Genomic DNA, 24,234 nt, shown 5'->3' on the forward strand with positions numbered 1-24,234 from the left:
TTCCAGAGGTCATGAGTTCAATTCCCAGCAACCACATGGTGGCTCACAACCATCTGTAATGAGATCTGGCGCCCTCCTCTGGCGTGTGGGCATACATGGAGGCAGAATGTTGTATACATAATAAATAAATAAATCTTTAAAAAAAAAACCTATGTAATCGTCAAACTAATGCAGGCTAGGTTGTGTTTAAAAAGGCAAGCCATATTTTAAAATGCTAGACTCAAAAACCCTGGACTCTCTTATTTCCCCCAAGAGACTGTCCTGTAATATGAAGAGCATCCAAGAGATAGAAAGAAAACCCACTAGATATCTGATGGGAAAACGTTTGGAAGTGCAGAATCACAGAGTTGCAGTTTGTGGCACATTAATTGACTGGCTTATTGATCGCTAGGGCTGGGGACAGTGTATGCTAGGCAAGTTCTCTAACACTGAGCTATATCGAGGCTCTGTCTGGAGCACTTCTGATTGGTGTGGCACAAATTCTAATAGTTCTTAATAATAAAAAACTCAAGAGTCAGATATAGGGGCTAATACTGAAGGATCAGAGAAGCAGAGCAGCCAGCCACTAGAGAGTTCTTACCTCTACCAATGCTCAGATAGAAGGGGTGATCCTCTCTCTACGAATCCTTACTGAATCTCTTTCTATGAAACCACAGACTGCATGCTCAGACTGAATCTTCAGACTGCTTCTGAGTTCCTGTCTCCTCCCACTAAACTGAATGCTGGGAGAAAGGTGGTAGAGTCAGAGGGAAGCCATGTAGCCCCGCCGGAGACAGAAGCTAGAACTTTACTCGATAAGCCACAACATGTGGCAATACACAGAATAATGGAAATGGGTTAAATTAAGATGTAAGAGTTACCCAATAAGAAATTAGAGCTAATAGGCAAAGAAGTGATTTAATCAATACAGTTTCTGTGTGGTTATTTAGGTTCTGGATAGCCGAGATGAACAAGCGGCCTCCCACAACAATATGGACCTTGGGGAAGGCCATGTTTGCTGCAGGCTCCTGGCCAGCAAACCCTAGGGACAAAACCCTTCCCTCCTGCTGTTTCTCCAGCAGCAGCTACAGTTGACTGACAGCTTTTAGTGGTCACAGTCTGTCACTGTGAGCTCTTCCGTGTATGCAGCTGCTATCTGCTGACTACAACAGTAGCTGAAAGGATCCTCCCTGGGTTATTGCTGTCACAGGGGGGAATTTGAAACTTACCCTTTAATCAAGGTAATTAAAATCAGGACTTTAAACAGCTTGGCCAAATACATGTATGTAGCTGCTGATTTGAGCCCAGGTTCTGTTAATGTTTTGTATTTTTATATTGTGTACAACCAAACCACTCACCTGTTATCAATGGACGTTAGAAATAAAGGAGTAATGACAACTGACCAAATGAGGCAATATAAGAGAATATATTATATGAACTGAGAAGATTGTGGGCAATCTATTTTATTATTAATAAACAAATTTCATACCTGAATTAGGACTGGTCTACATATATACATAATTTTATTCTCAGCATTGAAAGAATTTCTATCCCCTGCCCATGCCTTTCAGAGAAAGGCCCTGGTTTTACATATGATTGAAGAAAACTATGATTTTGTAATTCAGAGTGCTATTTTCAGAAAACCAAGTAAAACATACTGAATCCTTCTATGGATATAAAAGTCTCTTCACAGAGACACACAGGTATTGGTCAAGCAGAAGAAACCTGCTACTACAAAGCACAGTCTCCAGATGTTGCAGTAAACTGCTGACTCGGTCAATGTCAGAACAATATTTTGGGTAATGCTGCTGACTGCAGGTGGGGGGCATTGCTATGAGATTGCAGACAGCAGCATTTTTGCAAATTATATATTATAAGCAATACAACACAATACAATACAACAAAAATGCTGTGTAGTATACAAGGCTCCTTTCACAGTGTTTGAGTGTGTGTATACAACAGAAATATACATAAAAACGTGGACACAACAACTATACACACAAATGCAGAAACACACAACATAATACTTACTGGTGGACTAGCCAGAAATCTTTCTCTCAGGCTAGGTCCTACTCAGGAAAACCTGACCTCCATTCTTATAGAGGAACCCTGGCATGGGCACACATTGCTCTACAGATTGGGAAAAGTGTGATAAAAAGGAACAAAGACACAGGAGAGCCGCCACTGTCCTGCAGGACACACTGCATCCCAGCTAATGTTCTTCAACACATCCCTTCATGTTTCTTTTTTGCCCAAGGTAGGGTTTGCCGTCCTTCAAGTTTCTTAATCCATCCCAGGGGGACTTGCTGCATTCCATCTTTGTGCTGTCCCTCACAAACCTTAGGAATAAAGAGGAAAGTGTGAATACCCCAAATCCTATTTGATTAGATCTTTACACCCAATACCCAAGAATGTTAAGATTATAAAGATTTTTGTGGCAAAAATTCTGCTTTCTCCATAAAGAAACATACTGAATACAAATCCCGTTGTTTTAATTTTTGCATCAGTTTTTAAGCCTATCTTTAGAAAGTAGACGCCCTCAACTGTTAATAAAGACTTATTACTGAGAATAAGGGACTATTGAGTGCTAAGCCATAAACGGGGCATATATATCATTACTCTGCCTCCAAGGGCTAAAAGAACATTTTGTGAGAGGGGACAGAAGTGATTGAAGGTTAAAATATGGGGAGGAGAGAGAAACACTATCTTCTGGATTTGAAATGGCGGTTGTATCAGTGAACTCACTGCAGCTACGGCTTCGTGCATAAGACCTGTCCAAGACCGGGCCCACCAACACTCTGTCATGACAGGGAGGAGTTCTCGAGGCTTCACTCCTCCTGAGGAATTACTTGCAGTTAACTGGGAGGGGAAAGTCATTTTCTTCAGTGTTGTAACCACTGGTAAGTTGTCTATGCTCTGGTAAACACTCCCTACCCATGCTCACACAACCCTAATTAAACTCAGTGGTTCACAAGCAACAACAACAAAGGGAATTAACAACCAAAGCAAACATAGGAAAAAAAAGACATGAAAATAGGAAGGCGATGTACTGTGAAAAGGGTTCAGTGGGAATAGAAGGGTGACGGGAGAGGACTGCAGGTGACGGAAATGACAAGTACATTATGGATGTGTACATAATCATCAAACAATGAAAAATAGAAAGCTCAGATATCTTATCATTTGCAATAGCACAGATACTTACCTGCAGGAAAAGAAAACTTTGAGGACCAGAAGTACATTAAAGGGAAGCATGATTTTTGTTTTGGGGTGTGGTCTGGATGTGGGAAAGAAGTACCATAACCTTCAATCCACTGTCGTAAATGAAGGAGGCTTAGCAGAATTCTTCAGGAACTCAAGAAAAAAAAACCCAGATGAACTCTTATTATTCAGTTTTGTCAGAGAAAATTTATCTTTTCAAGTGCAGCATTTAATTGCTGAAATAAATGTAAAAATGTAAAATAAAAGTAAAATGGAAAAATGATTGCACTCTCTGACCAAACAAATACACTAGGATCTGAGAACTTATTCTAAGAATGCAATTCAAAAAGAAAACCAATAGTATGCACAGACTTTGTGTGTATGTATGTGTGTGTGTGAGAGAGAGAGAGGGACAGAGAGAGAGACAGAGACAGAGATAGACACAAAGAGAGGCACAATGGTTTCAACTATGTAATAAAGTGTAGCATCCACGCTACTACATGTACTGTGGTCCTGTAGTACCTGTACTACATGTATTTCGGTACTATGCCTGTAGCCACCGCCAGCACTACAGGAAGGTTCAAGAGCCTGGAAAGGGGCTGGCTGGAGATTTAAACACTTACACACAGAGACAGAGTTCGGGGAACAGGGTCATCCTTGAAACAAGAATGCCAAGAATGTTCCCTTTATTGTGTTCATTGCCAGCTGACATAGGGATCCTTAACTGATAGCCACACCCCAGCTAAAACCCACCAGAAACCACTCCCCTGCCATCAGGAACTCCTGAGAGTCTCAGAGAAGCTGCAAACACAGGAAAACAAGTTGTTTTGCTCACAGCAAGCATAGTAAGTTATCTCTAGGAAATTCAGGGTCTGGGGGTCCACAGCCCCCAACACTAAAGTATCAATGTTAAGTTTTAGATTTCACACTGGTGTATAAAAAAAGATCTCACTGGGCTGGAGAGATGGCTCAGTGGTTAAAAGTACTGACTGCTCTTGAGGACCCAGGTTCAATTAACAGCACCCATATGGCAGCTCACAACTGTCTGTAATTCCAACTTCAGGGGACCCAATACCCATGCAAAACACCAATGAACATAAAATTAAAACAAATAAATTAAAAAAGAAAGAAAAAAGGAACTTGGCCTTTGATATTCTAATTACCATGTTATTTAGCTTTATTATATAATAACATCCACACAGCTACATGAACACAGCCACTAAGAAACCAGAAATCAGCATGGCTGATTACCCAGTGTGCTCACAGCTTCCTGTAAGAGAGGGACTGATAAGAACACAATTATAATTTCTTCACATAAAAATGTTTAGAATCAAATATGGTTTTTTTTTTTTTTTTGGTTTTTCGAGACAGGGTTTCTCTGTGGTTTTGGAGCCTGTCCTGGAACTAGCTCTTGTAGACCAGGCTGGTCTCGAACTCACAGAGATCCGCCTGCCTCTGCCTCCCGAGTGCTGGGATTAAAGGCGTGCGCCACCAACGCCCGGCATCAAATATGTTTTTTGAAGTAATATGAAAACAAAAGCTTTTAAGCGAGCTTGATGATCCTCGTGGATAAATTGCTTTGTTGCATTAAGATTAGGTCATGATTACATTTTACGTCAAGCTTCAGATTTGAGTTAGGACTACAATACATGTATAACTTTATATAGCTTTATGGTGATGGTTTGAAAGAAAATGGCCCCCAAAGGGAGTGGCATTAGTAGGAGATGTGGATTTGTTGGAGTAGATATGGCCTTACTGGAAGAAGTGTGTCACTGTGGGGGTGGGCTTTGAGGTCTCTTATGCTCAAGCTATGCCCAGTGACACAGTTCACTTCCTGTTGCCCATGGATCAAGATGCTGGACTCTCAGCTCTTCTCGAGCACATGTCTGCCCGCATGCTGCCATGCCCACCATGACGATAATGGACTGGACTGAAACTCTAAGTGACCCTAATTAAATGTTTTCCTTTGTTGCCATGGTCATGGTGTCTCTTTATAGCAATAGAAACCCTAACTTAAGCCACAGAGAAACCCTGTCTCGAAAAACCAAAAAAAAAAAAAAAAAAAAAGAAACCCTTTTTGGGGTTATTTATCTTTTTTAATTTACTTATCAATTTTATCACCTTATCACAATTAAGACTGCATATTCTTATAATGAAGAATTTGCTGAACAGGGTTATACAAAATGAAAAAGCCTGGAGTCAACATCTGACACGTTAGGAAGGTCATCCTGGTGCTCTGAGGCTCAGGGGTGAAGCAGGCTACTCTGAGAATTCTTCTGGCTGCAAAAACTTGGAAAGGTGATGGGTTACTATAATTAGCACAGTAAATTATCTTTACAATGGAAGACTACCATAAATCTTGGGGGCAGGAAAAGTAGATCTGTTTCCAAGTTTTATCTCTTCTAGTGTTTCTGTTAATATTAGTTTACCTGTGTCTTGTACCTAGAACAGGAACTAGACAGCCTTGAGGAGGAGAACACTTCTCATCTACCTCTAGATGCAGGCCAGGAAGGTGTGTGTGTGCATGCGCTCACACATTTGAGTCCCACACGCAGACATATACTACCTTGCGGGTTCACAGCATCTGCTGCAGCATACCAGCTGTTCTTGGCCCTTGTGGGCAGATGGCAAAAGACGGATTTGGGGTGGTATGGGGTATAATGCATCTGAGGAACATGACTAAAGCTTTCTCTGTCTTTATTGTAAAACAGATTTTAAAGCCAAACTCCAGTATATGACTTAATTACTAAAAGGGAACTGGGTCTAAGCCCTGCCCATTCTGGGTAGACAGATGCTAGCATCTGGGTCCTGAAGCTTGGGGCAGAAAGAGGATCTGGTCTCTTGCAGATAAGTAGTTCTGGCCCAGGGTTATCAGCTCTAAAAGCTGAGCAACTCACATCACCCCCATCACTCTTCAGCCCGTGGCTGTATTATGGGAGGCCTACCTTCCATCAGAGTAACAGGGTGGCAGGGGTGGGGTGACAGGGGTGGGATGACAGGGATGAGGTGGCAGGGTTAGGATGGCAAAGTGGGGAGTCAGGCTGGGGTGGCAGGGTATGGTGGCAGGGGTTGGGATAGCAGGGTTTGGATGGCAGGAGTGGGCTGGCAGGGTGAAATGGCAGGGTTAGGATGGCAGGATGGGGAGTTAGGGTGGGATGGCAGACTTGGTAAGGATTATTAGTTTTATTTATTTGAGGGAAATTTAAAATGGTCCTAAAATTTCCTCAGAGGACTTCCTGCCTATGCCAAGGGCTGGCCTTACAACCAGGAACAGTCAGGATCAATGGGGGCCCTAGCTGGTTAGTGAAAGAGGTAAAGAGAGGTTAAACTTAATTCTTACCGAGTGACTGATTTTGTGGGCTACAGCAGATTTTCTCACCCCAAACCCTGCTACATTCTCCCCTGCTCCTGAAGTTAATGCTGCTTTCTCTTGAGCCAGCTGACCCTGACATTTTATCTGTTAGTCACAAGAATCTCTTCTCCCCTGCTTTCTTTTGAGACAGGGTGTCACTCTGACTTAAGTTATCTTTGGACTCATGACTCTCCTGCCCCATCTACCTGAGTGCTTTGATATAGGCATGCACCATCAGTTCAACATAGTAATCATTTTATTTTTTTAATACTTGTTTTTATTAGGCTAGGTGTGGTGACAAATGCCTTTAATCCCAGCGCTATGGAAAGAAGAAGCAGGGGAATCTCTGTGAGTTCTAGGCCGGACTGTTCTCTACAGCAAGTTCCAGGCCAGTCAGGGCTATATAGTGAGATCTTTATTCAAAAAAATTTTAAGAATTATTATTTGTGTGTGTGTGTGTGAGAGAGAGAGAGGTACATAAACATGTGGGTGCCAGCAGAGGCCAGAAGAAAGTGTCAGATGTCTTGGTGTTAGAGTTACAGGCAGCTGTGAGCTGCCCACTGTGGGTGCTGGGTACTGAACTCCAGTCCTCTACAAGAGTAGCAAGAGTTCTTAACTTCTGAGCCATTTCTTCAGCTCACATTTTAATTCTTGTAATTCAAATCTATCTGCTAGCTCTGGAGTTTTGTCCTCCAAGCATGGTATTCCAACTTTCTTCTTCGTATTTCTTTCTAATTTCTGCCCTTCTTTTTCTATGGAAAAAAAATTCAATATTAGGTCTCAGGCGGTGGCCTTCAACCACGATGGGGTATATGATTTAGTTATGGCCAATCACAGTATGCCATTTTTCTGGTTAAAGTGATATCTCTTTGCAAGTCATGTGATCTAAGAAAGATCAATGCAAATATCTCTCCTTGTTGGCATTTGTGCACACCAATCTTGGAATGCAATGAACTGTTTTCAAGATTCTTTTTCCTCCACCATCCGATTTGATAGAACAATATTTACCGTTTTGCTTCTTTAATTCTTGCTTGACATCTTCATACACTTGAGAAAAGAGGTCCTCTTCAGATCTTGTTCCATCTAGGTAAACTGAGAAGTGAGAAATAGCAGTTCAAATGTGAACAGGCTTATTAGTAATGGATGCTTTGGCGTTTCTTAAAAACACCCATAGCTTTCACCAAAGAACCCAGAACTATGATCTACAGAAGAAAGGAGGGAGGGAAGGAATGAAAAGAGAGAGGCTTAGCACTGTGTATATGGCATGCACTGTGTACCTATTTCTTTGACATTGGGACATTCCCTTCTAGAGGGAGGAAGGAGGACATTAAGACTCCAAAGTAAATGAACCTACTGGCTCATTGAGTTCTTGAGAGTTAGACTCACAGGGCCCCTTCCAAAGGTTATGTCAGCAGTAACAACTGCTGGAGACAGAAGGCTCTCCCATGCCCAGTGCAGCCAGTGCAGAATCTAGGGATTCTGCTTTGAGGAGGCATTGCCATGGCGACATGGCTTTTTGGTGATGTAATTGCCTTTGAGTCACCACGCTCCTATAAGTAACCCCAATAAACTCACTGACTCACTAAGCTGGACGTGGGTGGTTTCTTTGGTTTGTTATTGGTGCCTGATTGACATACAAAACAAGTTCAGAGATTGCAGTGTTTCCTGTCCCAAAGAGGAGCAATTCCCCAATGCATGCCCCAACAATGAAGCTTTTGCACTATGGGCCAGTCTGGACTTTACCACACACTACCCAGACCAGAAGTTACATATTTTCAATAAAGCTGGCATGAACACTTTTGCAGAAAGGAAAGGACCTGCTAGTCGCAAACAGCAAGGCTGAGAAGGTCTGAAGAGAAGTTGCCTGTGGGGAAGCGTGAGTGGCTAGAGCAGAGGAAGGACAGCACTGGAGATGGAATTTCAGAGAAAGGCTGTGCCTTGCTGTCTTTATAGATTTTATCCCAAAGAACTGGAAACCATGGGGATCGGTTGCATTTAAACAGGGTGTCCTCATTTTGTTTTTGTTTTTTTCTTCTGGTGTTGTGATAACCAAAAGCAACGTGGGGAAGAAACGGTTTATTTGGCTTACATTTCCAGATGACAGTTGAATGAGGGAAGTCAGGGCAGGAACTCAAGGTGAGCCTGCCACAGGAATGGAGGAACACTGCTTGCTGGATTGCTCTCTTCCTCGTTCAGCTAGCTTTCCTGAACAACCCGGATTCAGCTGCCTAAGGCGGCACTGCTCACAATGCAAGGAGCTCCCCCTGACGTCAATCATCCGTCAAGACAATCTGTCACAGAGATGGCCACAGGCTGATAGAATCTAGGTAGTTCCTCAACTGAGACTCCCTCAGATGACTGTGTGAATGTGACAGCTGACATTAACTAGGCCAAAGACCAAGGACAAAGTTGGACTTGCAGTTTAGATGGAGGGAGCGAAGGGCATGAGAGGATGCTTCCCCGACACAGACGACCCAGTAGCTGCTGGCGCAGCGCAAACCCGCACAGCGCTGAGGTAGACTCTGCCCTTTCTGCACAGATGGAGGACAACAGGCGCCTTTCAGTATGGGCGAGTCTCCTTTGCTCTGAAAAGTATGCCAGTCTGATCCCTCTGTCCTGACCAACGGACTTAGGCCACTGTCTCCCTAAACACTCCAGGGACAGCCCCTTATCTCAGGTCCACATATTCATGTGGCCTCCAAATTGGAACACTGTCTCTCAGGTACCTCCCAACTTATTTCCTGCAAAACACATGTCTAGCCCTTCTTCATATATGTACGACTCCTTCATGTTTTCTACCCCAAAACATCACCTGCTGGTTCCTGGGAATGTCTGGCATCCTGGGCACCTTCATGCCCCAGTTCTACTGAGTACTTGTGTTCCACATCGCAACCTCTAAATCTACTCTTCAGATCAGGAGAGATCTTACTCAAAATATGTATCGATCATGACCGTGTTTAGAGCGTGTTTAGAGCCTGTCTGCAGAGTGCTTCCCAGCTCTCCCAGGACATCCCATTAGCATTAGAGGGCCTGGCCCTTGCCTGTAGCAGCAGCAGCAGCAGCCGCAGCCGCAGCGGTGGCAGTGGCCCATCCTCCCCTTGCTTTTCTCTACTACAAACACAACAGCCTCTTTTAGGTATTGCTCATGCCTTCCTGCCCCTAGGTCTTTTCTCTGTTCTTCCTATGGTCTGGATGACAGTCATTCCCCCTCACCCCCAGGCCAGCTAAATGCATATGAGTTTAGTGACAGATAGGTTTCTCAAGTGACCTGGAGGTGGGCAGTCTCCCTGGTGCTCCACATCAGCGCTTACATGGAGGAAAGACTTGTGGATAAGGTCAGACTTTTAATGCCGTTTCCTGGTGAGATCTCAGCTGGCTTAGCACAGAGACTGGGTCTGCATCCCTGACCTTCCACTGCCACAGGCCACATTCAGGCAACGGTGGCTCAACGGATGACAATGTGGAATCTGACAAGCTTGGCAGGAACCACCAGGGGAAGAAGAAGCCAGCAGAATCAGTTGTAGAAGAGGGGAACCCCGAGACTGCCTGAGCATCTCTTTAAAACCTCCTTGAGGGCTGGAAAGATGGCTCAGCGGTTAAGAGCATTGCCTGCTCTTCCAGAGGTCCTGAGTTCAATTCCCGGCAACCACATGGTGGCTCACAACCATCTGTAATGAGGTCTGGTGCCCTTTTCTGGCCTGCAGACATATACACAGACAGAATATTGTGTGCATAATAAATAAATAAATATTAAAAAAAAAACCTCCTTGAGAAAAATGTTTTCCAAGTAATCCTTTCTGTACTTTGACATAAATGAGAAGTAAAAGGCCTTGCGAGAAAGAGGGGAGGTACTTACCGATCTCCCACGTGATGGTGTTCATTTCTTGTCTGTGCTTTAGGTACATGGGCCACACGTGGCCATCAAAGTACCCTGGAGGGTCAGGAGGCTCATACACCCTTGTACTGGAAAAACAGGCAAGAAACTTGATGTTGATATAAAATATGATTGACAAAGTAAATGAATCACAGTCAAGATAATGTAAAAATCTCTCAGGTTAAATCTAAAGAGGGATTCAGAGTAATTTTTTTGTTGTTGTTGTTAAATTCAATTGTAGTGAGGAAAGTAGCAAAATAGATTTAGTTTTATGATTCGAGCTGTATGCCTGTAACTCTTTAACATTCATAGTTATCTTTTCTCTGTCTCTGGTGTTTTATGAAAGAATTAATGGGAAAAGTATAAGAAGAAATAAGGAGCGAGATACGGACAGGCTGGCTTCATCTCTTATATAGCAGGCGGTCTCTGCAGGGCTAGCATTGCATGGGTGTGGCAGGAGAGGAGGCAGGAGCCCAACAGGACGGCACTGGCCCTTCCTCTTAGAGAAGTTACTGTACCCCAGGTGATGAAATGCTTGACTTCTGAGTTAAGGCTTGTTCAATAATGCCACTTTTCCTGTTTTCCCTACAGTTCACCTCTCGGATAACAATGCACAGAACGGTCTCTAAACGTACCTCCGCCTCCTCTTACACTCTTCATACGGGACGGTCAGGAAGTAACTTCTGTTCCATATGGTGTCCAGTGGCCTAAGAACACAGCACGCTCAGCTTGCAAGGCTCTCTCTCCCACCCCCACATTCCTTCAGGTTGGGGCTGGGAGGGGACTTACTTATAATTAAAGAGAAGGAACCCCTCAATGATTAAAATGGGAACCCCCTGAGTGCTTTCCAAAGCTGTGGGTCCCTCAGAGCGCCCTGGGTTTTCCATCCACCGCGAAACAGCTGACATCATTTCTTCCATGTTAAGCGCTTCAAGCACTGAAACAAACATAAAACACATGAAATGAATATAGCAAACTCTCTGGGTGGTTGGCTTTTTGTGATAAGTATCTTTAGGGTTCTGTAAATGTAGGACATAACAGCATTTCGCTTACCCTTCAAAGGATCTAATAATAAATACTTTAAACACCCCATTAAAACACTAAGAGATATACTTGAGAGGTATGTGTCCGAGACATTTTTATTAGGAAAAACAAAGATGTACAAATGTGCTGAGCAGTGATGGCACATGCCTTTAACCCCAGCACTTGGGAGGCAGAGGCAGGTGGATCTCTGTGAGTTCAAGGCCAGTCTGGTCTGCATACTACTCAGCAAGTTCCAGGACAGTCACTCAGCTACACAGAGAATGAAATCCTGTCTTGAACCCCCCCCCCCAAAAAAAAAGTACAAATGTAAAATACAATGAATACTATGCCACTATTTCTAGCTGTAATTTTTTTAGATTGATGCACTTATTGGGTATGTGTGGGGGTCAGAGGACAACTTGAAAGGTTCAGTTCTGTTCTTCCTCCAGGGAATCCTAGGGATGGAACTCAGGTTGTCAGGCTTGGTGGCAGGTGCCTTTACTTTCTGTGTTCCCTCCCCATCCCATCCCTCAGTCCCGACTACCATAAGTTCCCAGCTGACTATCCCATCAAACCTTCCTGATACTGAAAAATCAATAATTTATGGTACTGGAGACTAAATCCAGGATTTTGTGTGTGTTAGGTAAGCCCTCAACCACTGAACTATATGTCCCCAGCAAGACCTTTAAAAACAAAAACTAAGTGAGGGTTGGAGTGAGGGCTTGGTGGTTAAGAGTACCTAATGCTCTTTGAGAACACTCATGGTCAGTTCCCAGCACTAACTTGGTAGCCCGCAGCTGCCTGTAATTCCAATTTTTGGAAGAGAAAATAAGCTAAAGATGCATTTGAAAGATAAATAACATATAATCTATTTGGACAGTAGCTATTTTTTCCCATATGTGTGGTTTTTGTTTGTCTGTTTTGTTTTGGTTTGGTTTTTCGAGACAGGGTTTCTCAGTGGCTATGGAGCCAGTCCTGGAACTCGCTCTGTAGAGTGGGCCAGCCTTGAACTCACAGAGATACACCTGCCTTTGCTTCCCAAGTGCTGGGTTTAAATGTGTGCACCACCACCACCCAGCTGGAAAGTAGCTACTCTTTTTAATAGTAAAGGATCTCTTATAAATGACAAACCTTTCTTTTTTTAATGTTTATTGGTGTTCTGCCTGCTTGTATGTCTGTGCATGTGTGTTCATTGCCCACAGATGGCCAAAGAGAGCATCAGATCCCCTCAAAACTAAAGTTACATATAGTTGTAAGCTGCCATGTGGGTGCTGGGAATTGAGCCCATCTGCTAGAAGGGCTAACCACCGAGCCTACATCTCTCCAGTCCTACAAGAAAACCTTTTAAAAATTGTAGGGTACAAATGTCATTTTAAACCCCGAAATGTGCACCCTCTAGAGCTAACAAGTAGGACTCTAGAGAAGCGGAACAGGTATTCCTGATGCATGGTCTTCAGACCAGACCAGTAATTTGTCAGACACGAAAATTCTCAGCCTCATTCCTGACCACTGATCACACCGCATGCCCTCACGAGCGTTTCTGCTGTAAATTCTCAGAAAAGTGTTGGCTAAATAAGTTAATAGAGATAAGATTATTGAGATTTTCTTATAGTTATGCTGCTGGTTTGGCTAAGTGCCACTTTTTCCAGGAAACTTCCCATTTCATCAAGGTTTATAAATCAGTCTCCTAAGAATTTCCCTAACGGAGGGAAGTGTGTGTGTACAGACATACAGACAGGCAAAGCATGAGGGCTTCTTTCCAACATCTGTAGGATGCTTCCCATGTTTGCTGTTTGTAAATTGTGCCTCCCCTAATTATGTCTTGATCTATTTTGTCTAACTTTTATGGGGGTCACTCAGATCCTTCCAACAACAGGTTCACGACTCCTCTCGAATGTGAAGTCTTCCCTGTTGCGTCTGGAGTCCATGCTCCTCTTCCTGAAGCTCCCAGGTAGAGATGTGAGGTCTTCTGCTATCACTCCATCTTTCTCCATGTCGTCCCGTTCAAGGTCATTTCCACCACGTCTTCAAGTTATGGATCTTTTCCTCTCATGTTTATTCTTTCACTGAGCCTACCTGGAGAGTTCTAGACTTGGGTTATCACACTTTTTTTCAGTTACCAAATTTCTTCTTGATTCCTTTGTCACATTTCTATTTCTTTCTTGGGATGTTTAAATTCTTCTCCTGTTTCAAGTCCATCTGTAGGTACCTGATGACCTTTTTTTACAAACCCACTTTCAGATCTCTGTCAGACAATTTCAACAGTGCCATCATAGAATCGATGCTTGTCAGCTGTTATTTTTCTAATCCAGGTTGAGATTTTCCTGCCTCTTTGACCGACAAATGCCTTTCAGGTATGCCCTGATGATCTGGGGTACTGTGTATTGACTGATGTCACTAAGAAAGGTAGATACATATGCATATGGGGAAGATGCCATGGAAAGTGAAAGGAGAGATGGTGGTAATGCACCAAAGGCCAGAGTGTGGCACTGAATCTGTCTGTCGTAGTCCTCAAAGCAACCAACCCTTCATCTCAGATCCCAGCTTCCAGAACCATGGGGGCAGTATCCTTTTGTGACTAAAGCTGTCCAGCATGTTGTATATCTGTTAACTCACTTTTATAAACTGCCCTTTTAGTGGTTACAAAGATGTTGAGTCTACCTGGACTTACTTTACATTGAGACGTTTACCTGAAAAGTTCAATTCTTTTCTTAAAGATAGATTCTTGGGTGTAGGGTACATGAATTCATGGTAGGAACATTTCAAGGCATTTGTGAGACATAGTTGTGTTAGTTTGTAATCCCATGTAATGTGCACAAGGGTGATTGCTTTGTAGAGATCCTGCCATTGGGTCATGACCCTTTATTAAAATTCTCTGTCTACTTTGGAACTGGAGGAAAGGTGATTGCAACTCTTTGATAACCTCCTGTTTTTTGGAAGGCATTCACATTCTTCTGGAGTTAATTCTATTGAAATGTAGTAATAGGGGCGGCGGGGCTGCGTCCCCAACATCCCAGCCGCCTGCCCGGCTAGCTTATGCCCTGAAATAATTACACGGACACTGTATTCTTTTAAACACCGCTTGGCCCATTTCTATCTAACCTCTTCTAGGCTAATTCTCACATATTAATTTAGCCCATTTCTAATCATCTGTGTTGCGTCCCTAGGTGCGCTTACCGGGAAGATTCTAGCCTATGTCCATCCTGGGTCGGAGCTTCATCCCGGGAGCGGGGCATGGCGTCTCTCTCAGGTGTCTGCTCCCGAGAGGAGAGCTGTCGAGTCTGAGCTCACTTCCTCTTCCTCCCAGCGTCCTGTTCTGTTTACTCCTCCCACCTATCTTTCAACCAATAAAATGGGCCAAGGCAGTTCCTTTATTAGCCAATGACCTTCCTCCATCATTGAAATATTCCCTTTTTATTAGTTAGCTTACGAGAACTCCTCAGTTAATGGGAACAATAATGCTCTGTCACTGCTTCAATTGTCTTTTCATTCTTTTTTTTCCCCAAAGTAGTTTCTTACTTTGGGAAGAAAGGAAGAGAAGAAACAATGTATCAAGACTGAAACTTGACATAGAACTGCCAAGAAGGGATTTGGTCTGAAAGCCACTGTGTATCTGTAAGAACTGTTATGTAACATGAATCCTCAGACTCTCAAAACTGGAGATAGAGAACGTGTCTTTTTGGTGGAGCCCCCTCGGTTGGTCTACAGACATACTAAGGATAGTCTGTTAATTATAAAAGACAGCAAGACCACAAACTCTTATTATGCTAGTCTCTACAGGAAAAGAAATGCTTTCTGGATGACTTTAATTCTTTGGCTTCCCAACAGAATCAGCCTGGGTCAAGGGAACGAAGTGAATCTAAAAAACATTCCAAGGTTTTCCAAGTAGTAAAACAAACAAACAAACACACTTTCTGGTGCTTTGATACTGGGAAGGGAAGCTGAATGCACTAAAGCTAGTCTGATGTAGATGAAATATTCTAGTGGGTGAGCCTCAAAGTCATAAGCATGGCTAGTCATATGTCAGAGTCAGGGATGGACAGAAAGATGACAAACCTACCCTGTCCTAGCTTCTGGAAAAAAAAAATCTACCATCCCAGTTTTGAGTCTGAAATTTAAATCTCTGGGACAGATTTTCTGTTTACTTAAATAGTTGACCAGAGATAAAAAACCTACACTGGCAGGCTTAAAATACAGCAATATTTAAATATTCAAAACTAATTATTCGTGTGTGTGAGCATGTGTGTGTGTGTGATCATGTGCATGCATGAATGCATGTGTGTGTGTCTCTGTGTGTGTGATGTGTCGGGGGGCTTCCATGCCACAGCATGCTTGGGGAGACCAGAGCCTGCTTTGTGGAGGCAGTTTAATCCTTCCACCTTTAAAGGCTCAAAAGAATCAAATTCAGGTCTTCAGGCTTGTGTGACAAGTGCATTAACCCTGGGAGCCTTCTTGCCCTCCCTATATAAACATTTAACTTTATGTTAATAGAGAGAACGATGTTTGCATTTGAAAAGCAAATGAATATAAACTCATACTATTTCACACAGGACTCCACTTACCATCATACTGCAAAAATCCATTCTCATCTGTGTCTATCTCAGACTCTGGCTGGAAAAACAAACATAGTGGTGGGCAGAAACGATGCAATTATACAATTAAAAAGATAAGCCTTTAATAACTGCTTTGGATAATGATGGGCAGAGCAAAGCCGGTCACTGACAGATGGTGCCACCTGGTGGGCAGGTAACACTACTGCACCAAGTCTATCCTTAGCCAAAGCTTGTGGATATCATTAACTTTGCTAGTAAGCCCTTTAGAGTCAGATAGATGTCTAAGAAGCTTCTTATGTACCTTGAAAAAGTCGTCCTGAGATATTAGGCTGCAATTGGGAAGGTGTTTCTGCAACTTCTTAGCCAACGTTGTCTTCCCGCCATTTGTCACACTGAGACAAGAAAAAGCAGGAGGTCCAAGGAGACATTAGGGACCAAGGAACATTCAACAATATTTTTTTTTAAAAGGAATATTATAAAAAAAATATTTACTACTTGAGATAAAAATGCTCATTTTCACATATTGTGTTTTGTTTTTCAGGCAAAATCACAGGTTTGAAAGATAAGCTGTCCTAATAGTAAGAGACAAGTAAAGGATGGAGAGAGGCAAGTAACAGTCAGGTCAGTGAACTGGAGACACCGTGCAGGAAGTAAAACAATGTTCTGATTGTCTAAACAGCTCTGGGTTCGAGACACACCCCAGAGAAGTCTTGTGCACACCTTTCTGCAAGTTTATAGACCTGCCCATGGCCACTGTGATTGCTTCAACCCCACAAGAAAAAAGAGGAATGGCTTATCAGAAGTCCGCCCACCCATGAGCCTACATTTCCTGTTGCATGCTTCTTTCCTCCCCCTTTTTTCTCTGTCTCTCTCTCTCTCTCTCTCTCTCTCTCTCTCTCTCCCTCTCTCTCTCTGTCTTGATAGCTGGAGCCCGTGTAGAGGCCCAGGTTTACTTCTCTATCAGGTCAGTTGCTTGTTCCCTCTGGCTGGACTGTGGCATCAGGAGGTGCAGGTACCTAACTAACTTGGTGTGTCCTGTTTTTTACTCTCCAGCATGTGAGGGGCATTTCTCTAGCCAATCTTCCTTTCCTTTTGAACAGGGTGTCGCTCTGCAGTCCATGGTGATCCCCTAGCCGGGTGGCCCAGGCTGTCCTTGAATTGAGAGTGAACCTTTCGCCCCGACCTCCTGAGTACTGGGATTACAGGTATCAGCCACCAGGCCTGGCTTATTCTATTATAAGAGGTGATTAGCTCAGAACTCAGTCATAGCCAAAGGGTCCGTGAAAGAATTCAGGGTCATTGTGAATTTAAAAGAAAAGAGATTCTAACAGGAAATCAGCAGCTCCTTTTATCATAAGTAGGATTGTAGTAGTGATGATGGCTGTGACTTGGGCGTCTACAAGAACTGCACCCCTTTGCATGCTGAGCTGTAGGAGGGCAGGTATCCTGAAGGATCACAGGCGCTCATTATTCCAAACTTACATATGTTGTTTACTACACTAGCAGTGAACTATCACGAGGCCACAGATTTATGTATAAGTATTTTACAGCTGTATCTTAATACAGTTGATTTTCTTTGTATTCCTGTATTTTATTTTGTGCATTTCAAGTCACCCCGAAAAGAGGGCAAGATTTCACCACACATCAATTGTTCATAGTACAAAGCTCCTGACTGTACATCTATTGGCAAGAACCCATGACTAGTTCTGGGAGAAATCAACACAGCAATGTTTATCATCTAGAGAGAGAAATACATTCCTCAGAAGGACTTGTGAGGCTGGGTATGGTGGTGCGTGCCTTTAATTCTAGTACTCAGAATCCAGAGGCAAGTGGATCTCCTGTGAGTTCAAGGCCACCCTGGTCTACAAAGTGAGTTCCAGGCCAGCAAGGGCTACTTAGTTTATGTTTATGTCTATGTTTAAAAGAAAAAAAAAACATCAAACAACAACAACAACAAAACACAGACAAAATGATTATTGGCTATATGTCATCATGTAAATATCTTATACCTGCAAAGTGGAAGATGTTAATAAAATTGTCCATTTTACCTTACAATAAGTAAGTAGGGTGTGGGGCTGTTACTCTATATACTGAGAACACTGATAATACCTTTTCTTTTTTTTTTTTTAAATGTCTATAAATCAAGCTGGGCGATGGTGGCGCACGTCTTTAATCCCAGCTCTCAGGAGGCAGAGGCAGGCGGATCTCTGTGAGTTTGAGGCCAGTCTAGTCTACAAGAGCTAATTCTGGGTCAGGCCCCAAAGCTACAGAGAAAGCCTGTCTTGAAAAACCAAAAAATAAAAAAAGTCTATAAACCATTTTGCAAGTCCCTAGTCAAGATACTGAGCTTTTGCTTAAAAGGAAGAAACTTTAGTATGGTCCGAGCAATCTAGCCAGAAAATGTGTCATTTCTTATAGTTTCTCTTTAAGATTGTATAATTAAATTAGCAATAAATAGGCCCCTCCCCACTGATTCAGGTGAAGCCACCGAGAAGGAAGCACTTTTCGAAGGAGTTCTGCAGGGAATGGACCAGCTGGGAAAGGGTTTCATCATCGAGCACAGAGCCTGCAATCCACACTTGGAATGTAACCATCCCAGTGGGTCAGGTGACACCTCGGGACCCACTCCTTCCCCTTCAGCAAGCTCGGAAACTCCTTCATGCAAGCTTTCCTCGCCCTAGGGAAAAGCTCCAGAGCAGGACTTTAGGATCTGAGGCAGGAGAGTGAGAGGCTACCTGATGTATTTCCTTTCTTTGTTTACAAATAAATGTATAGTTCCTTTTGTAATAGGAGGGCACAGCAGTACAGGCAGAAGCTAAAGACAGTGTTTACAGTTAGTCAAGCAAGATGAGACTACTTCCATAACAAGGTTATTAATATTAAGCCCCATATTCTAGCTGAGGAACTTGGGGCTTAGGAAACTGTTTACTGCTGGAGTGGGAAGCTAAGTTGAAATACAGCATGGGTATCCCTGACTCCGAACTGTCCCTGTCCCCTGTTCCCCCCTCCCCCGGCCACTGTTCCCCAAGATTAAACTGGTGATTGTAATTAGGGAATGATGAATAATGGTCTACCACGGCAGTGGCAGAGAGTGTGACTGAAGGTGAGGACAGGAGGAGTCTTTCAGGACAACACAGATTCGGCTCCAGGCAGACTGCAGCCACAAACAAGGCACATTCTGATGCTCAATTCATTTTTAATTTGTTTTTATTTTTCTCCGTCTGATGCTGGGGTCACACATGCAGGCAAACGCTCTGCTACACAGCCTCACCCAGTCCCTTCCTATACCTAATTGATTCCTGTGTGATGTAACACAACAGATTATCTCTCTCAAATTACATTTGTAATATCGCAAATGTTTTGTCAATAAGACACACATGAAGAATGATAGACACAATCCAGCAGCAAGACAAATAATCTTTCCCATTGCTGTTGATGTCACATTTGCACATCAGCCTCTGGCGCCACAGGTCAAATGACTACACAGTTTAGAATACTTGTGACAGTGGAATACGTGGCTAATATCATACCAGGGCAACACCAACTAGACTAGCCAAATAGTATACCTGGTTACCCTAAAGGTGGGGGAGGAGGACTGTAGGTAAGGAAGCTTGTATTCCCAGGTCAAAGTTGGCCATAAAAAAAGAAGGGGGTGTTATTTTTTCTTACACCATGCCAGCATCCACATGGGAAATGATGATCACCCTCAATCAAAAGAGGGACCAATCAGCTCTCATCTTCAGGGTCAGCTCCAGTAAATAAATGGAACCGTTGGTAATACTGCTGGCCCCACCACTTCCTTCCCCTGGTAAACCCTTGCCCCTCCCACTGGTGTACAAGCAGCAGCACTCCTCCTGGGTCTTGGGACTCCCCACACCTTTCTCTACCATGTCCACACAAAACACCATCTGGACATCTGGAGTGATGTGGGATTCCCCTCTGTATACCACTGGTTAATAAAGAAGCTGCTCTAAGCCAATGGCTTAACAGAATACAACCAGACTGAAAAGATATATAGAGAGAGTAGGCGGAGTCAGGGAGAAGCCACGTGGATGCTGGACGGAACTTTACCTGGTAAGCCACAGCCATGTGGCGATACACAGATGAATATTAATGGGATAGATTAGGATATAAACATTAGCCAGAAAGACGCTTAAGTGATTGGCCAAGCGGTGATTTAATTAATATAGTTTCTGATTGATTATTTTGTGGCCTGGGCAGCCTCCCCCAACACTGGAGTGTCTTGCCCAGCTGTTTATGAAGGAACTACTCACCCACCAATTCCAATGACAAATGTTTTCATAATTGGCTTTGGAAATCACGTCTTCCTATTAGTTCCTAAAATATGTAAATAAAAATAAATTCAGTATCATTTAGTTGACTTGAGTTAGTCCTGAAGAGCAGTAACAGCTGGGAGGGGATCAGTGGCCTCAACCCCACATTACCCACAGTCTGGCTTCCGGAGGCCAATAGCTGGTGTTTCCTTAGTGCCTGTTAACCGATGTCATTCTCGTGTGACCTACTTCTTTGGGTTACCTTTTGATAATTATTCTTAGTTGTTAACTTGACTACATCTAGAATGAAGGAAAACTGGAGCAGCTGGGTACACTCGTGAGGGATTTTTTTCTTACTTAGGACATCTGGAGTGGGAAGACCCACTTTTAATCAGATCTTCTGAGGTGGGAAGACACAGCTTCTTCTGGCTAAAGGACATGGAACAAAGAAGGTTTCTCTTTTTGCCTGCTTGCTCTTGCTCTTGCTGGCAAGTCCATCCCTTCACTAACATTAGAGCCTATTTCCTTGGAATTTGAGCATTTACTGAAGACAAGCTAAGACATCCAGCCTTGTGCGCTGACAGACTCCTGGATTCTTGAACCTTCTCTTGGTAGACAGCCATTGTGACTAGCTGGGCTAAAGCCTGGAAGTCATTTTAATAAATCCCCTATATATTTCCTTTTCCAGTATGTTCTGTTCCTCTAGATCACTCTGACTAATATACCTCTCTCTCTATGCCCTTCCTGCTTTCCTACTAAAAGAAGGCGCTGTCACCAGCAGAAGAGGAAGACAGAAGTCAGTCTGTCTCTTAAGTCTCTCCCCCATCTCTCTGAAAAGCTTTTACTGGCACAGAATACATTCTTAAGCTTTGCAGAAGTACAAATTGGTCCAGACTGGAATGACAGATATCCATTTCTAGAAAAGCCAGAACGGAAACTAGATCAATTAAGTGAACATCTTTCTGTCTCCATGGAGGCTCTGAAATGCTTCATTACCAAGAGCACAAAAGGCTGTTGCATGTGTGCTGACTTCTCAGACTCTGAAGGATGATAATCCGTGTCATTCTTAAGGCTGTATTGTTGAAAAGCCATGCATTTGCTGTGCACAGTTATTGGAAAATACTGGTCCCTTTCCTGCCTGACATATTTGTGCAGATACATCAGGATACTGCCTCGATTACAGAGGATGAAAGTAATGACTGTAGTTGTGGTACTGGAAAGACTTGAGGGGGTTACCTGTGTGTGAACTCTAGCAGTTCAGAGATGAGGAATGAGGTGGAAGAATCTAAATGTAAACTCCTTCAGGCAAGAAGGATGGAAACTCCTGCAGCCAAGTACAAGGGATTGCAAGGCTGTGTTTTTTCTCTCAAATCGAAACAGTATCCCTGACCCCAAAGCCTGATGACCTGAGTTACTCACTACTAGGTTGATGACTGGAGTTGGAGCCCTAGAACTCACATGGAAGGAGAGAACTGGCTCTGAGTTGTCCTCTGACCTCTGCACACCTGCACGGTATTCATGTGTCCACATCTACACTAAATAAATAATAATTGAAAAGTCTAAAACCCAGGAACCACAGGTCTACATTGAGTTAGCATCCTGGGCTATCCAAAGCAGTGTTTGGATAAGGGCTGGGCCTATCTCACCAGCCATGAGGAGGTGATAATGCAGAAGAGGAGGAGAACGGGGCCATGCTGAAACAAGGCTGGGGCAGGACTGAGTGGTCAGTGGAGCAGTGAGCAGCTTACCAACCTTTGAATCTGTCCACTTCAAAAACTGTGTTGGATACACAAGGTTCAGATACAATCCAGGTTCATACACAGCACCAGCAACTCTCATATATCATTCTATTTCACTATAACTTAGGGTCTCTTCAAAAATGGTTTAAAACCTAAATTTTGACCAAGTTGCAGTCAAGAGTTGCCATGTTCTCTATATACATATACACGCTGAAAAGATTTTGTTTGTTTGTTTGTTTGTTTTTGAGGCTTTTCACGTGGCTCGGCCTGGCTTTAAAGTGGCTATGTAGTGGAAGATGACTTACTTTGATCCTCTGCCACCCAAGTGCAGGCCTCTGCATCTGGCCTTATAGCAGAGTATGTTATGAAGTGTATAGAACTTGGAGCAAAGATAAACTGAATCTTATGATGGCTCCTGAGAAACAACCTTCTGAACTTTCCAGAGTCATGAAATCAGGGTGTCTTATCACCGTGAATCGTGTGTATTACTAATGCCATATCTTTTCCTCAGCAGCAGACAGCATTTGCACAGGGAGCAGGGAGAACAGACCGAGACAGGAGTAAACCTTACATGAGTTGCCTATATTTTTTTTTAAATGTATTCATTATTATCATTCTGAGACAGAATCTCACACTATGTAGCCCATTTGGTCAGGAACTTGTTACATTGTCAAGATTGTTTCTGTGGCAAGGTTGCCTTACTTTAAGTACTGGGATCATAGGCATGCATCACCAAGGCTGGCTCATTTTTTAAAAAAAAAATGCTTTTGATTTACTCTCAGTGAAATGTTGAATTCTCCTCAAAGTTGGCTTATGTTTATGTTAGATCTATCCCACTTCTAAACACGGGTTACTTTGAATTCTAAAATACAGAATTCTTCCCGGGTCATGCGAAGAATCAGCAGGCTGGACGGAGACAGGAACTCCCCACAAAATCAGAAAGATGACGAGGGCAAACACGTGTGGTCTTCAGATGAGTTCAAGACAAATGTTTGCAGGACTTCTGTCTCCTGTGTTTTATTCAGCAGTTACCTGGATCCTCTCCCAATGGACAGAACCCTCTCTTGCTACTAATTTAAACTTTGATCCCTTCTGGTAAACAGAATCTCCCACAGTCTGAGTCCCTGGTAAGCACAGCCTAGGAATGTGGCCACCACCAAGCTCCTGGTAACCTATGCCTCTTGAAGTTTCACTTAATTTTTTTTTTAAACCTAACTTTCAGTCGACACTTTGACACTCCATTTTATGAAGGTTTTTTAATTTACATGTGTGTGGGTAGGTGCATGCCATGGCTCACCACAGTCCACATGTAGAGGTCATAGTCTACTTGTGGGAGTTAGTTCTCTTTCCAACATGTGGGCACTGAAGACTGGACTCCGGTCATCAGATCTGGCAGCAAGGGCAGTTGAACCATCTTGCTGACCCTGTAGTTTCTTACATAATCAGTATTTCCATTTTAATTTCTCCTATTATATTATGGAGCATATAATACCGATCATAACACTGTGAGTTTATGTGTGTGTGAATACAAAATCTTGAGATGAGGTGCTTGGTTAGGCATAGGCAACTTTTGTAAAGTACCAGATAGTATACACGTGTATATATATACACATACATGTATTTGTACAGCTTTGGTTTTGTGGGCAAACCATTCTACTCTGAAGTTTGTAATGAGAAAGAGGCCACAGTTCAATGCATAAGAAAACGAGCATGGTGTGTTCTAACAAAATCTTACAGGCACGGAAAATAAGTTTCCCCTAACTTTCGCGTGCCACATGCCACATGCCACAAAACACTATGCTTTTGCTTCTGTCTCACCTATTAAAAACACCAAAAGCATTCTTGGAAGCCTTTACAAATCCAAATAGCTGGTGGGTTGGAGTTTGTTTACCAAATGCTGCAGAAAGGAGCGTCCTGTCTCCTGAGAATCAAGACCCCTACCGGCAAATGTGTGGTCACCTGGAGCTAGCGCCAGTACGGTGAAGGGCGAGTCCTAACGCGGTTTCCCTAGACACAATCAGGTTCCGGTCCGGCGCAAGTGACTCTGGAAGGTGCCCAAGCCTCGGCGCGGCTACGCAGCGGGCAGTGAGTACTTACCGAAGCGGGTTCGAGTCCTCCCCAGCAGGGCCGCAGAACAGGCCGCACGAGCGTCTCAAGGGAACCACTGCCCGATGCTCACCCGGACTGTGCAGCCCTCTAGCCGCTTTCATAGTCCCCACCAAGCTGGGCCTGGGGGCGTGGT

General features: G+C 43.4%; 1 protein-coding gene across 1 annotated transcript; it reads right to left on the reverse strand.

The window, feature by feature from the left end:
* Positions 1–1,411: 1,411 nt before the first annotated feature.
* On the reverse strand, positions 1,412–24,225 carry Nmrk1 (nicotinamide riboside kinase 1). The gene is made up of 9 exons (XM_041661755.1): positions 24,090–24,225; positions 20,254–20,317; positions 16,281–16,371; positions 15,989–16,037; positions 11,193–11,340; positions 11,039–11,110; positions 10,386–10,492; positions 7,538–7,621; positions 1,412–2,318 (listed from the first exon to the last, which is right to left on the reverse strand). The coding sequence occupies exons 2-9, from the start codon at positions 20,280–20,282 to the stop codon at positions 2,311–2,313; spliced, it is 588 nt and encodes a 195-aa protein (XP_041517689.1). The 5' UTR covers positions 20,283–20,317; positions 24,090–24,225; the 3' UTR covers positions 1,412–2,310.
* Between the last annotated feature and the right edge of the window lie 9 nt (positions 24,226–24,234).

This window comes from Microtus oregoni, unplaced genomic scaffold (genome assembly GCF_018167655.1).
Source record: "Microtus oregoni isolate MIOR12 unplaced genomic scaffold, Mior012 000012F_ref0000307, whole genome shotgun sequence".
Classification (NCBI taxonomy): domain Eukaryota; kingdom Metazoa; phylum Chordata; class Mammalia; order Rodentia; family Cricetidae; genus Microtus; species Microtus oregoni.

Bases quoted from the DNA above. Each gene is read 5' to 3' on its own strand.
- Nmrk1 (XM_041661755.1), bottom strand. From the start codon at position 20,282: ATGAAAACATTTGTCATTGGAATTGGTGG. The intron at 16,372-20,253 runs GTGAGTAGTTCC...TTCTTGTCTCAG, and splicing joins TTTGTCATTGGAATTGGTGG to TGTGACAAATGGCGGGAAGA. The intron at 10,493-11,038 runs GTACGTTTAGAG...CTGTTTTTCCAG, and splicing joins GAGTGTAAGAGGAGGCGGAG to TACAAGGGTGTATGAGCCTC.